At 52.9% G+C, this 12,511-nt stretch overlaps 11 protein-coding genes across 11 annotated transcripts; all 11 read right to left on the bottom strand.

Annotated features, from left to right (window-relative positions):
* Window positions 1–462: 462 nt before the first annotated feature.
* Window positions 463–2,685, bottom strand: DQ04_01571100 (putative protein kinase; the record flags this gene model as incomplete). Its single annotated transcript, XM_009310872.1, has 1 exon — window positions 463–2,685. The coding sequence occupies one exon, from the start codon at window positions 2,683–2,685 to the stop codon at window positions 463–465; it is 2,223 nt and encodes a 740-aa protein (XP_009309147.1).
* Window positions 2,686–3,319: 634 nt separating this feature from the next.
* On the bottom strand, window positions 3,320–3,640 carry DQ04_01571090 (hypothetical protein; the record flags this gene model as incomplete). Its single annotated transcript, XM_009310871.1, has 1 exon — window positions 3,320–3,640. One exon carries the CDS (start codon window positions 3,638–3,640, stop codon window positions 3,320–3,322), a length of 321 nt encoding a protein of 106 aa, XP_009309146.1.
* A 978-nt stretch (window positions 3,641–4,618) lies between these two features.
* On the bottom strand, window positions 4,619–5,401 carry DQ04_01571080 (hypothetical protein; the record flags this gene model as incomplete). The annotated part of the gene is made up of 1 exon (XM_009310870.1): window positions 4,619–5,401. One exon carries the CDS (start codon window positions 5,399–5,401, stop codon window positions 4,619–4,621), a length of 783 nt encoding a protein of 260 aa, XP_009309145.1.
* Window positions 5,402–5,557: 156 nt separating this feature from the next.
* On the bottom strand, window positions 5,558–6,526 carry DQ04_01571070 (hypothetical protein; the record flags this gene model as incomplete). The annotated part of the gene is made up of 1 exon (XM_009310869.1): window positions 5,558–6,526. The coding sequence occupies one exon, from the start codon at window positions 6,524–6,526 to the stop codon at window positions 5,558–5,560; it is 969 nt and encodes a 322-aa protein (XP_009309144.1).
* A 232-nt stretch (window positions 6,527–6,758) lies between these two features.
* DQ04_01571060 (hypothetical protein) lies at window positions 6,759–7,085 on the bottom strand (the record flags this gene model as incomplete). Its single annotated transcript, XM_009310868.1, has 1 exon — window positions 6,759–7,085. The coding sequence occupies one exon, from the start codon at window positions 7,083–7,085 to the stop codon at window positions 6,759–6,761; it is 327 nt and encodes a 108-aa protein (XP_009309143.1).
* Window positions 7,086–7,089: 4 nt separating this feature from the next.
* DQ04_01571050 (cytochrome c oxidase VIII (COX VIII)) lies at window positions 7,090–7,563 on the bottom strand (the record flags this gene model as incomplete). The annotated part of the gene is made up of 1 exon (XM_009310867.1): window positions 7,090–7,563. One exon carries the CDS (start codon window positions 7,561–7,563, stop codon window positions 7,090–7,092), a length of 474 nt encoding a protein of 157 aa, XP_009309142.1.
* A 226-nt stretch (window positions 7,564–7,789) lies between these two features.
* DQ04_01571040 (hypothetical protein) lies at window positions 7,790–8,155 on the bottom strand (the record flags this gene model as incomplete). Its single annotated transcript, XM_009310866.1, has 1 exon — window positions 7,790–8,155. The coding sequence occupies one exon, from the start codon at window positions 8,153–8,155 to the stop codon at window positions 7,790–7,792; it is 366 nt and encodes a 121-aa protein (XP_009309141.1).
* Window positions 8,156–8,379: 224 nt separating this feature from the next.
* On the bottom strand, window positions 8,380–8,937 carry DQ04_01571030 (hypothetical protein; the record flags this gene model as incomplete). The annotated part of the gene is made up of 1 exon (XM_009310865.1): window positions 8,380–8,937. The coding sequence occupies one exon, from the start codon at window positions 8,935–8,937 to the stop codon at window positions 8,380–8,382; it is 558 nt and encodes a 185-aa protein (XP_009309140.1).
* Window positions 8,938–9,132: 195 nt separating this feature from the next.
* Window positions 9,133–9,942, bottom strand: DQ04_01571020 (diphthine synthase; the record flags this gene model as incomplete). Its single annotated transcript, XM_009310864.1, has 1 exon — window positions 9,133–9,942. The coding sequence occupies one exon, from the start codon at window positions 9,940–9,942 to the stop codon at window positions 9,133–9,135; it is 810 nt and encodes a 269-aa protein (XP_009309139.1).
* Window positions 9,943–10,068: 126 nt separating this feature from the next.
* On the bottom strand, window positions 10,069–10,614 carry DQ04_01571010 (hypothetical protein; the record flags this gene model as incomplete). The annotated part of the gene is made up of 1 exon (XM_009310863.1): window positions 10,069–10,614. The coding sequence occupies one exon, from the start codon at window positions 10,612–10,614 to the stop codon at window positions 10,069–10,071; it is 546 nt and encodes a 181-aa protein (XP_009309138.1).
* A 303-nt stretch (window positions 10,615–10,917) lies between these two features.
* Window positions 10,918–12,261, bottom strand: DQ04_01571000 (putative thiolase protein-like protein; the record flags this gene model as incomplete). Its single annotated transcript, XM_009310862.1, has 1 exon — window positions 10,918–12,261. One exon carries the CDS (start codon window positions 12,259–12,261, stop codon window positions 10,918–10,920), a length of 1,344 nt encoding a protein of 447 aa, XP_009309137.1.
* Between the last annotated feature and the right edge of the window lie 250 nt (window positions 12,262–12,511).

Genomic DNA, 12,511 nt, shown 5'->3' with positions numbered 1-12,511 from the left:
TTTTTTTTTGTTTGTAAGCTTTTGTTTTGTTCCCCTGGACGCCCCCTCCCTCATCGGATGTGTGGGTGCATATGCCCCTCCCCAACCCCACCTCTGATAGCAATAGCAATAGCAGTTGGAGCAGCAAAAGATTCATAATAATTTTAAAAAAGGATGGTGTGAAAGGGAGTACTGTGTCCATTCATTCGTGGCATTGCACAATGAAAGCAAGTAATACTCTATCCGGGTTCGCCATGATCATGCCCATCCCATCTTCCTTCTCCAGGACTCTACACTTACTGTGCCACTCTCTTTTTGTTGCTGATACTGCTGCTGCTTCTGATATCCCCCGTTGTCGCCGCATTACGCAATGGAGGACACCGTGTACTTTTTCTCCCTGTGTAATAAAAAATGAACAAATGCGCGTTACACGCAATTTCAAAATGCGTGGAAACTGTCCTGGGACGCCTGTAGGCCATAGTATTACATTTTTGGACGGCGGCCAAATGTTCTGCCGTCCATGCACCCCCCTTTTGCTTCCCCTGAATGGTCAAACAGCACGCCAGCGGTGTTGCCAATGCCCTTGCAGACTGGTGAATGCAGCGCGATCGCGACAAGGAGGTCCTTCAGCAAGAGACTTTCTTCAGTGCTGTCTTCGCTGTTGGACATTCTTCGCTTCTGTGGAGCGGTAGTGTCCCCATCACCCGTCACAGGGCACCGCTTGACGTAGTCGTTGATGTACATTCCCCAGAAGCCGGCACGCTTGTTGAGGTCGCTAAATTCGTACGTCCGCTCCTTCGTCACGACTCGAAATTTATCTATGGTTTCAGCCTCCGCGTACACCTCATGTGTGAGTGGGATATTGCCCTTAACCACGCGTGTTGCGACCTCCACATAGAATAGACGCGGGAGGTCCGTGATGACGAGCAGGCACTGCCGCGACACCTTCCGAAGGAATCTCTTACTCTCCTTGAGCACTAATGAGCAGTGCACGACCTTCTCACCCGCCTCCAGAAGGCCCTGCAGCTGCGTCAAGTAGTCCGCGTGGTAGAGTTCAATGTTGGAAGTTTGCAGCACGCAGGACCAGTCGATGCTGGCGAAAAAAGGGTGGGCCTTGAGTGCGTCAAAGCCACCCGTTGCGCTGGAGCCAAGACGGTCGTTCGGCTCGCGCCGCAGCAGCTGCTGCACGAGGTCCCTCGCCTCCGCCGGGAAGTACGGCGGGTAGTTAAGGTCGCCGTCTCGGTACTCCTTGATCTTGCGCATGACAAACATGCAGTTTCCGCCCTGAAACGGCGGGCGGCCAACGAAAATCTGAAACAGCACGCATCCCATCGCCCACAGATCACTCGTCGCACTCGCCTTGCCCATCTCCACCACCTCCGGTGACATGTACGCAGCGGTGCCGCCAAATGTGTTGGAGGCGTCGTCGTCAAGGTGGCACGCGGTGCCCATGTCGGCGAGTTTCACGTGGTAGTCGCTTGTGAGCAGCATGTTGCATGGTTTGATATCGCGGTGGGCAACGTCAACAGCTCGAAGGTACTCCAACCCCAGCACAACATCAGCCAGGAAGCGCGGGGCCATAGTGAGCGTATCCTCTAGGCCCCGCGTTTTGATGTAGTCTTCGAGTGTGCCGCCCTCCGCGAGATCCATCACGAGCAGTAGCTCCGTATCCTCCTCCGCCACGCCGTGCACAGTGATAAAGGAAGGATGGCAAAGCGTGGCGGCGAAGTGCAGCTCTGTCTGAAATGACGAGATGAATTTCTGGCGCCGCGAGAGGCGTGCCTTGTCGATCCGCTTCACCGCCACCGCCCTGGGTGGACCGTCCGTCGCAAAGGACGTGGAGGTACTCAACTGGTGATACGCTGGCATTGTGTCGCTCACAGTTGACGTGGTACAGAAGGGCGGCTGCAGACTAGGGGGCGTTGTCTCACTCAGGACGTCATCGTCCAGTGTTGTTTGACAACTCAACCGTTCCATCGGTGGAGTTACCACTAGCTGACGCGGTGGTGGTGGTAGTGCTTGTGGTATTTGCAGCGGCACACGTGCTCCGCCTTCCATTAAACGGGAGCCACCTTGGCCCTCAGGTGGCTTCTTTGCTTCGCAAGTGCTCCAGAATTGGGGTTCACTGCCACTGTTGGTGCGCTGTGTCCGTCCATCAACCTCAGGGCTCCTTACGATGCTATGGCGGCCCTCGCTGCAGGATCCCTTACTGCGGGCGCTGCACCCCTGCGTCAAGCCAGTCTTCTGATGGCCTCTAAAAGGAAAGCGTGGAAAGGCTGTTTTAGTGGGCAAGTGGTCCACCGCGGCACTGGTAGCGTAGAGCTCCCCGCGCACCACCTCTCCAAAGGCGCCTTTGCCCAGAACATGGGAATGGAACAACCGCAGCCTATTAAGTGGAATGATTATACATTCCGGCACATCCAGCACAGGACCTAGCATGTTATGCAGGCTGTTGTAGCCACAGCTCCGCACCGTATTATTCAAGGAGCTCGCACGGGACGCCGTTGACAGCATAGATATGTTGCCTTGTGAACCCATGTTGTTCTGATGCAACTGCTCACCGCGTCGTAGCGCGTCGGTGATGGAAATCAACGGGACGACGCCCACCGTTACTACAGACGGCTCCATCAGCGATGATGGTAGCTCACTGATGTTGTCGTGCGGCCACGCGCTTAGCGGCCCTTCTCGCCGATCCCCTCCCTCCATCAAAGATGTCTGTGTGGGTGTGTGGGTGTACGTCGTACGCACCCTATATGGAGTTGAATACAAAAAAAGTGTTTAGATAAATATCACTACTTTGGGGGTCCAGAGATGACAATAGATTGCCCACCTCGCCGCCCCCCTCCTCCTCCTCTTCTCTTCAGCTGTATTTGAACGTAACCGGCACAACTGCTCTTCACACCCAGTATAGCGAAGTAGGTAGAGAAGAATGAGAGAAGAGAGTATGCTTCTACTACCACAGAGCTCGAATGAGAGGCAGAATCGTGGCGTGGGGAGTGCCTCGGTTCAGTGGCCCAGTATTATGTGCGTTCCGTGCAATTCCAGCAGTGCAAGTCGACACACACACACACACACNCGTGGGGAGTGCCTCGGTTCAGTGGCCCAGTATTATGTGCGTTCCGTGCAATTCCAGCAGTGCAAGTCGACACACACACACACACACACACGAGAACACGTAATCCATACGAAGGTTCGCGAGTCGAAGCCAAAGCATTACTCCTTCACAAAAATATCCCCTTGAATGCAGCAACAGAATAAAACAAAATGGAAAATAGGAGTTTTTACCTTCAGTTTCAGCAAAAACAGATGAAATAGATTTTACTTGTAATCCCGAAGGATGTTAGGCCTCGCGATGCGTAGCATTATCGCGATTCCGCAGAAGACCAGATCCGGAGTCCAGACAAGCAAGCACACACACGTACAGGGCCGACAACGAATACGACGATGACAAGCAATGCTTCCTGCATTGAAGGCTGTGGCTAGCACCGATGACGGTAACAAGAGAATGCATGAGAAACGGAGTGCACACCACGAGGCATATCATGCAGCTGTGGAAAGCAACAATTAACAAGTCAAAATATGATCCACAGTGTGGTGCGGGGTAGCATCGAAGAGACGAGTTTGACCAAAGAGCATGGTAAGTGCAGTAAAACACCCCCATTCCATCGTTCCTGGCAGAAGTGTGGGTCGAATAAGACTCATGTAGTCGTGACAGACGGTCATGAAGCCTCCGTAGGTTTTTACATGGCTACACTCGTGAGGAAAGAGCTCCTCCCCCGTGCCTGACTGCATATCAAGTCAGAAGCACTTCTGTTTTGGATGATTGCGTTGGCCGCAAAGAGTATGTGCCGTGATGGCAGCTGGCAGGAGGAGTCGATATTATTTTTCTATTGGGTACGTCCCATCCGCGTGAATCTACTCAAGTGCCTCCACTACGGCTTATAACTCTGCGACACCATAGAGCCCGCTGCAGCGGAGAAGGTGTGGCCTCGTCCCGGATACATATGTGCAAAGATATTAAATGTATTCATCCAAAAAAACCTCCCCGACAACGGTGAACCCGCGCACACTATACTGGTCCTCAATAGGGATGGGATTCATGTTGTAAAGAGTGCAGGTTACAGGCACGACGCCAGGTGCACTTCGCAGGGTCTCTCTCCCAGCCTCCCCCTACATGTGTATGGCATATTCTCCACATGGTTGTGTACAGGCGATATGAATACCATTAGCTTTGAAAGGTCTAATTGCACGCACACAAAGAAGAGCGAAATAGGAAAAAGGTGCCGGACCTCAGGCATCAAACGGGAATAAAAAAGGACAGCCATGTGATATTTGATACTCGTTGTTACTCATCACCAGCCCTCAGCAGGTTGTAAGACAGGTATCTGCGCTGATGCCGGCCAAAAGACAGCAGGCAATGCACGTGGGCAGCGGCACTTGACAAAATCCAGCCACTGCAGAAAAGAACCTCTGACTAGACGAAGGTGCAGTGTGCATTATATCCGTTCGCCGCCTCACCCCCTTCTTCTCCCTCTTTGTTGTGATCATTGACAAGCACCTCATCGCAGTCGCACCAATTCCACTCGGATCAAATCGTATTCGCCATCACTCATTCCGCTACAGCTTCACTCCCATCTTATCACTTGGGCGGCTTCAATTGCTCCTTCCGCTGCCGCCACCACTCCTCCAGATGTTTCGCCTCTCTACGCCGCATCATATCAACGGCATCCTGACCCATTTCGCGGTGGTCAGGCACGGAGAAGAGTTTGTACTCTCCCATTGACACCGGCTGAGGCCGTTGACCTTTGGCATGTTGACGCTTGAAATGCGCGAGGTTAAACTCCACGTCCGTTTGCAGGCGCGGCATCACGTGCTTCTTCCACCGCTCCTGTACCTCCATGGTGCTCTGCTCAGGAATGTCGGTGTGCTCTGTGACCCGCCGCTGGATCTCCTCTTCCTCGTGCTTCATCTGTGCGCTGTATTGTCCGATGTAGTAGTCCCACTCCTCCTCCGAAAGCTTGCGGCGCCACTGCGGAACCTCTGTGCGGCGGCGTTCCGTCTCGTAGTGCCAGAGCCATGGGTTCCACGTGCCCTGCACCGAGCGCCGCTGGAAGTGCAGGTGGGCGGCAGAAAACGGCTGGTCGTAGTCATTCGCAGTGTTGACGAGACGGTTGAGGCGCAGCCAGATGCCCATCGGGCTCATGTACCGTATCTGGCAGGCCCGTTCGCTGCCATCGCGGTAGACGCCGGTCATGCTCGTCTCCGCCCACAGACGGGGGCGAATGTCGATCGTTACGCTCGGGTACTTCGCGTGAAAGCGGGGCAAATGTGTTGCAAGGAACTGGCGCACATTCGGTGATCCGCTGCTTGGGCAGTACGACACAATCACCTTCTTGAGGCACAGCTCACCATTGCGGCTCATCTCGCTATCAAACTCCCTATGTCACACAGGGTGACGCAAAGCTACAGTCGCAGAGAGATTTAAAAAGCGTTTGTCACTGACACAAAGGCAGAATAAAACCAGCCCCCGCAAGGCGGTCGTGATACAATACGCATCTACATCAAACTCAGACAACCACTACGGCTTCCTCAGTTGTTGCTGCTGCACTGTCCAGGGCGTGCGTGCAGACACAGACTGCAAGCCAAATCGGGCGCCGCTTACCCGCGCCTTCAACGGCCCTTTCTCACCGACAACACCTGCCATCATACGCTCGGCAGGGTTGGCAGTGTAGTCCGCCAGCTGCCGTTGCACCTCGCGGAGAAAACTTCGGTGTGGCCATGTTGGCGGTTGTGCAGGAGAATCCTCAGAGTTCAGCGCCAACGCCACTGTGCGGTCGACGAGTCGTGTGTGCGCCACAACCGGTTTCGACTCACGCAAATGGAGATACGCCTTAGCCATGCGAGGGAACGGGCCAAGCAGCAGCCCGCCCTCCTCCACCAGAAACTGCAACGTCGTGAAGAGCGGCCACGTACTCCAGTCCTCCATCTCCTGCACCATTTCGTCACCGTCATCACCGCCATGGAGAGAGGTGTCGAGGCGGGCAACGAGATCCATCAGGTGGCTGTGTGTCTGCCGCGTTGTCTCCATCTCACCACTGCTAAGCGCAACGAGAACATCATCAACGGCACCTAAAATCTGGCTAGTGACGACAGCTGCATCCAAGTAGGCCTGCAACTGCTTATGTTTTTGCTGTTGCTGCCGCTGCTGCTGCAACGAGGTTGCCAAATCCCAAAAGTATAGAATGTGTTGTGGATCGTGTACGCGTTGGAGTCCATCTTGTGGAACGTGCAACAATGCATCACTGGACTCCCCCCTGCTCCCGTCCATAGGTGCACCACCGTCGCCACTGCTACTATTCTCAGGGGCAGAAATGGTAAGGCGGCTGCTGTACTGTGAGAGTCGCCAAAAGGCATCCGTCCGAGCTGTTGCCACGCCAGAGGGCTCCAGCACAAGTGTGTGGCGCTGCTTCAAGGCACGCAGCAACAGCAAACTGTGGTGCACTGCCGGATGCCACAAGGAGGCAGCTTCACATCTTACAGCGAACATTGCAATCACTCCTTTTTTTGTGTGTTTTGCCGGGTTCCCTAGTTGTGTTCTTCAATCCGTCCAAGCAGCCCTCAGCCCGCCGCACCCCAATAACTCCCCTTTTAAAGCCAACAAACGCCAAGAGAGAAGAAAGTCTGGTTGACAAAAACGCACACACAACCACGCCAAAAAGAAGTCACAGTCGCATTTTCCATTATTCTCTGGGGAAAGCAAATGTCATAACCTCACTATTTCACGTTCCCATTTGCAACCAGACCCGCACTAAAGTGGATGGATCAAAATAAATTGAAACCTCCTTCCACATTTTCCGTTCACCACTCCTCCCTCTAGTAGTTGTTGATTGCGTGTATTCAAAATGGATCCAGAGTGGTGAAGACAGCAGTGGAATGAAACCCCGCGTCCCACTGCTAAAATGCCTAATAGAAAAGATAATAACTACGCACGAATGCAATACTGAAATCGCTTTCTCCACTAAATGGAAAAAGAATTCCTGTCTGTCCTTGAAGCCAATTCTACGCCACACACAATGTTCCATGTCTTCAGTCCCCCTTTGCAACATCTTATTACAGATCGTCGCTTGTCATAGTGAACATCGGCGGGTTGATATGGAAGTACGGCCGAATGAATTTACCATCAGCCGCCCACACATCACCACCCTTCGACTGTGCATAGGCACGTGCATTCTCACGCTTGAACTCCTCCGGCCAGTCCTCAAAGTACACATGGTAGAAGGACGCGTAGAAGACGGAAATGTATGTCAGGTACAGGAACGAGAAGAGTGCACCCCAGTTCATCACCACGCGGAGCTTTGTCATACGAGTCGTGTCGCGGAGGCCAAGCTGGTACATGCACTTCCAGTGCCACTCAAATGCCTCTTTGCGCGAGGCGCCGAGGAGGTGAATGGGTGTCTCATCCCACGCAGCCTTGAAGCGCTCCAGAGAGTGCATGTCACCGCCCAGAAGCGGACGACTCGTGCGGAGCATAAGGGCACGGTGGGATGTGGTGAAGCTTACAGCTGGGCACGTACGGCGGAGCATTTCTTACTTTTTTTCGGATTTAAGCTGTATCACTCCCTCTTTCCTTACCTTCTCTTCTTGCTTCGTGTGAACGTGTGTGGTGACAAGTAAAGTGAGTCCTAACGAAAGAAGAAGAATAGTTTCCAGAAGAACATTTGGGGGAGGTTTCTTTGTGTGTCGCAGGTCCCTGCTTCAGAGCAGCTAGCATGTCGTTCTGAGCACCTCATACTGGGATGCCAATTCTCTCTCACCAGAATCTGTACCATGACGATGGGGGTTCTTCCTTCCATTTTTTGTTCCGTGTGAGGCACACCATCAGAGCTTTGCGTTCTGTGTTGCAGGTGGCGATGCGCCCCGCTAGCTTCATTTCTTCGGGGCAATCCAAACTGCAGCGGAGCAACTGCGTGTTGAGATCGTGGCAGGGGTGCCTCCGTGGCAAATCCAACTTGGCGGGGGGCACAATCTGCTGGTTGTACTCCCGCGTGCCCTGATCCTTCCAGCCGGTTACAATCTCGAGATTGTGGGAGTTGTCGTGCTGGTAGATCATGTTTCGGATCACATGACCTCCGCTGCGCCGGTTTGGATCCGCCGGTGCATCAGGGTCCGCGCTCATACGTTTACACTACCTTTGCGTAGGTATGTTTGTGGCTATGTGACTTCCTCCCACTGAGGCCTTTCCTTTTCGCCGCTTCTCCTGCGACGCTGTTCACAATCTCAATCGGTGAGACAACGGAAGAAGCAGGCACAACGTGAAAGCAACGCACCTCCACCACGATGCGGTTGGGTGTGCACAGCACTCCTAAAAAAAAAAAATGGGTGAAGAGTTCATACGCCGCACTACATGGGGAACGGGAAACGTGTCTGCCAGCGGGTATTGTATTTTCCAATCTTGCACACCGCCCTTGAGATGCCACGCCTCTCCTTCTCGATATTGAGCGTCCTCGTGGTAAGCCCCTGCGAACGTCGCTCGTTGTTCATGCCCGACGCATCCTCACGCGCCAACGGCATCCCCGTCCTGGGGTTGCGTACCGCCGGCATATACTTGTAGTAATGGTACGGCTGCTGCTTACCCCACATCCATGTCGGCTGCAACCACATCTCACGCTGATTATGCACGGGCTGCGCAGGACAGCGAACACACAGCGTGTCATGAATCCACTGGAAGCGACAGTACTCGCAGCGCAGTTTTAGATCATCACGTGACGGGACGAGCTGAGGGTCTTTCGTTTGTCCCTGTATCTTCTTCATGTGGTGTGTTGTGCCACCGTCGAAATTGTTACTCGGGAGGAACACGTGCGCATTCACGGGCCCGCTGCACATTCCTAGAGGGAAAAAGTTCAGCACAACAACGGTGGGGTGCACATAACGCAGAGTCTTTGTGGCACCACGCAGCATTGCTTCTCCTCACGCAAGAGGAGACCCTATGTGACCCCTTTTGCTTCCACAGACACGCACACGTCACAGAGGTACAAAAATGAAAGCATAGATGAGTAGCATACAGAGGTCAATGTAGAAGAACAGCAAAAACAAAAACAGAAAGGATAGGGTTGTTACCATTGTTTTCGCCTCGCTGCGGCATCGCACAGTTTTTTACTTTAAACGAAAGAGGTTCACGTGCTCAGCCTCACAGGCATGGATGTCACCGGCGATTATCAGGGAGTGCAGCGGCCCACCAAAGTCAACCTCTCGCAGCTCCTGCATCGTTCCAGCAACAATCTGCTGTGTCTTAGATCCCACACGAGCCACACCGACCGCCATAGTGCTTCCATCCTCTGCTACTGCACCACCCCCCTTTCTCCGTTCAACCTCCAGTACCTGATCAATAGCTTGGGCAATGCGCATGTAGCGCGGTGGTTCGTATACCTTTCTGCCACGTGCAAGGTTCTCATCAGAGATCTCCTTTACCTTGATGTCAAGCAGTAGCAAGGTGTGGAGACCCGCTTCCCGGTTGGACCTCAGCCTGTCGTACCACGAGTCCGGCCGCCACGTTTCTGTCCAGAAGCAGAGAGAGAGCACCTGTCCAAAACGGTAGAGCTGCAGTCCGCAGCACCCAACAGCGTTGATGATTGAGGCATTGTGAATTGCATGGCAGTTGATGCCTTGTTCATGGCAGCGCACCACCAAGTCGGAGTGCGTAGTAGCTCCAAAGACGTCACCAACGACGAGCAGTGCAACCTTCTTGTGCTGGGCCTCCTGCAGCACCTCACCACTCTCAACCATCTCACGGTCGGCAACTAAAACAGGCTTTCCATATGCAGTAGAAAGCTCCTCCGTGGAGCTGTTGATGAGAAACGATGTGTAGGCCTCCAAGTATACAATGTCTGCCTCTCGCACAGCCTCAAGGCCCTTCAGGGTAATGTCGCTGGCATCGCCAAGTCCCACCCCGATCAGCGTAAACATCACTGCTTCCTAGATACACAACAAAAGGAATGTGGCGATACAAATACATCATGGTATGAAAAAAAAAGCATACACACTCCTTCAGAGTGGAGTTGAATGCTCCGTTCATGCACCAAAAAGTAATTATCACTTATCCCAGTACTTTCGGTCGGACAGGAATGGAGCAAGTGCAAAAAATAGTCCATGCAAATAACAGTCAGCACGGTTCAAGTAACCAGCTGTCAGTATCCCCATTGCACCCTGCCCAGACCTCACATCTGTTTGGCCTGTCAGCTCGTCCATCACCTCTGCCAGCTCCTTACCCTCGTTAAGAATCTTAGACATTAGCCTCTGGCTCATTTCAAAACGTGCGGAAGAGCCCATCCCGTGCCGTCCAGTCGATCGCTCCACCACGTACATCCAGCCACACTCAAACCAACGTTCTTCTATCTTCTCTAGGCCTCCTTCCAGCCCTACCCCGTAGTGAGCATCAGGAATGAGGCGCAGAGCCTCATTGGCGCGGTATCGTGCACCTTGCTGAGACTCCGCTGCGGACATAGGCTGTGCGCGAACAGCAGATGCCACTGGCACAGGTCTGACATCATGCTGCTTATCCGGGAAGCAAGTACGAACGGCTGTAGCAACACACTCAACCTTCGCCTTATTGGTGGTACCTACAGCCCATACGATCATCGTTACTTCCTCCTGTGAATCAAGAGAGTTAGAAAGGGAAGATCACAGCACATCGGTAATGCATGTCACAGCTGTCAAGAAGCATTTGTGGTGCGACCCAGGGTCAAACTTATAGCACTATGAGACACAAGACCGGCACATTCAACAACTGGAACTAAAAACAACATTTGGTAAGACATAACGTCACGCTCATGCATAGTAGTAAGGGGAGGAAAGAACGATTGCAATCTGATGGCCTCGTTATGGTTTATGAAAGAGACATACACAGACAGAGGCACTTTGCTCACTAAAAGTGTCACCTGACTACTTGGCCTTGGGTGTATGCTCCAAGATGGCAACGCCTCCCAACCCACCAGCAGCGCATATGCTGATGAGCCCGTGACGCTTGCCCGAACGGCGCAGCTCATTCGCCAGCGATGTCGCAATCCGACCTCCAGTTGCTGCGAAAGGATGGCCAAGCGCCAATGAGCTTCCATTGACATTGAGCTTGGAGAAATCGAACTCCTCTTTCAGAGTCACTTCTTTTGTCCCCGCGTACTTCTCAAAGAACTCTTGAGAGCCCAGGCATTTAATGGTAGCAAGCACCTGTGCAGCAAACGCCTCATGAATCTCGAAGAGGTCGATATCCTTCGTCGTGAGGCCTGCACGCTTGAGAGCAGGACCCCACCCAAGTACAGGTGCAAGCAGCAACTGTGGGTACGGATCAATAGCAGAGTAGTGCCAGCTCTTAATCTTTACATCGGTGGGGTATCCCAGCTGTTTCGCCTTCGCCTCAGACATCAATAGCATGGCACTCCCACCATCGGTCAGGCCGCTTGATGTTCCTGCGGTGATGGTGCCATTCGGTTTGCGGAACGCTGGCTTCAGTGTTGGCAGTTTTTGCTTCATTTTCTCCACATCTGACTGGATATATTCATCCCTAGTCACTTCCATAGACTGGCCCTTCTTGTCCACGGTGACTGAGACAACCTCGTCTTTCATGTAGCCTTTTTTCAATGCCTCACTTGCATTCTTGTGTGACTTGATTGCAAGTTCTTCCTGATCTGCACGTGCAATTTGGTTAAGCTCGCCGATGATGTCACCATGCCATCCCATTGTCTTGCCTGTGCTCCGCTCCTCCAACGCCATGGGGCGTGGTAGCCACGCCAATGGGTTGTATCCAGCCTCTTTAAAGAACATGGGAAGCGCAGCCAAACCCTTCTTTTTCCCCATGGTGAGTCTGGCCAATCCGTAAGAGAGAGATGCGGGTGCCACCAACCGTCCATTGCTCATGCTGTCACTTCCTCCGGCGATCACGACGTCAGCGTGGCCACTTTCAATCATCATCACTGCTTGCGTCATGGCATTCAGACCACTTGCACATGCCATGCTGGTCAGGTGGCCAGTGATATGCTTGGGGAGGTTTAACTCAATGGCGATTTCTCGCGCACAGTTGTGGGCATCAAGCTGCAGAACAACGTTGCCCCAAACGATGTGGTCCACATGATTTGGGTCCAACTTTGTCTTCTTCAGAAGCCCTCCAACAGCAGCAGCACCCAGTTGCACGTTGTCAAGTCTCATTAGGGATCCAAATGACTTTACAAAAGGTGTTCGTGCTCCTGTCACGAATACCGCACTCTGCTTCAGAAACATTCGACCGGATCGCATCTCTTGCTTTCGCTGACAAAAGAGAATTCCTAACCAAGATAAAACAAAGCCACAAGATGTTATCAAAGAGAGCAAAAAATCAGGTCACACGTCCACATCCAGCAATATTGACCCTTTGAACAGTGAACAATGCTAATGGACACGGTGGCGCTCACCAACAGTACAGAGCACAGAGTGAAGGCAACACTCTCACAGTAGTGATGCAAACACACGGCGGCACCGCACAGGGTCGTGAGAATACTATGTTCAC

Source organism: Trypanosoma grayi (assembly GCF_000691245.1).
Source record: "Trypanosoma grayi strain ANR4 Tgr_157_V1, whole genome shotgun sequence".
In the NCBI taxonomy this organism is placed as follows: Eukaryota; Euglenozoa; class Kinetoplastea; order Trypanosomatida; family Trypanosomatidae; genus Trypanosoma; species Trypanosoma grayi.
This window is presented reverse-complemented; position numbering and strand designations above follow the sequence as displayed.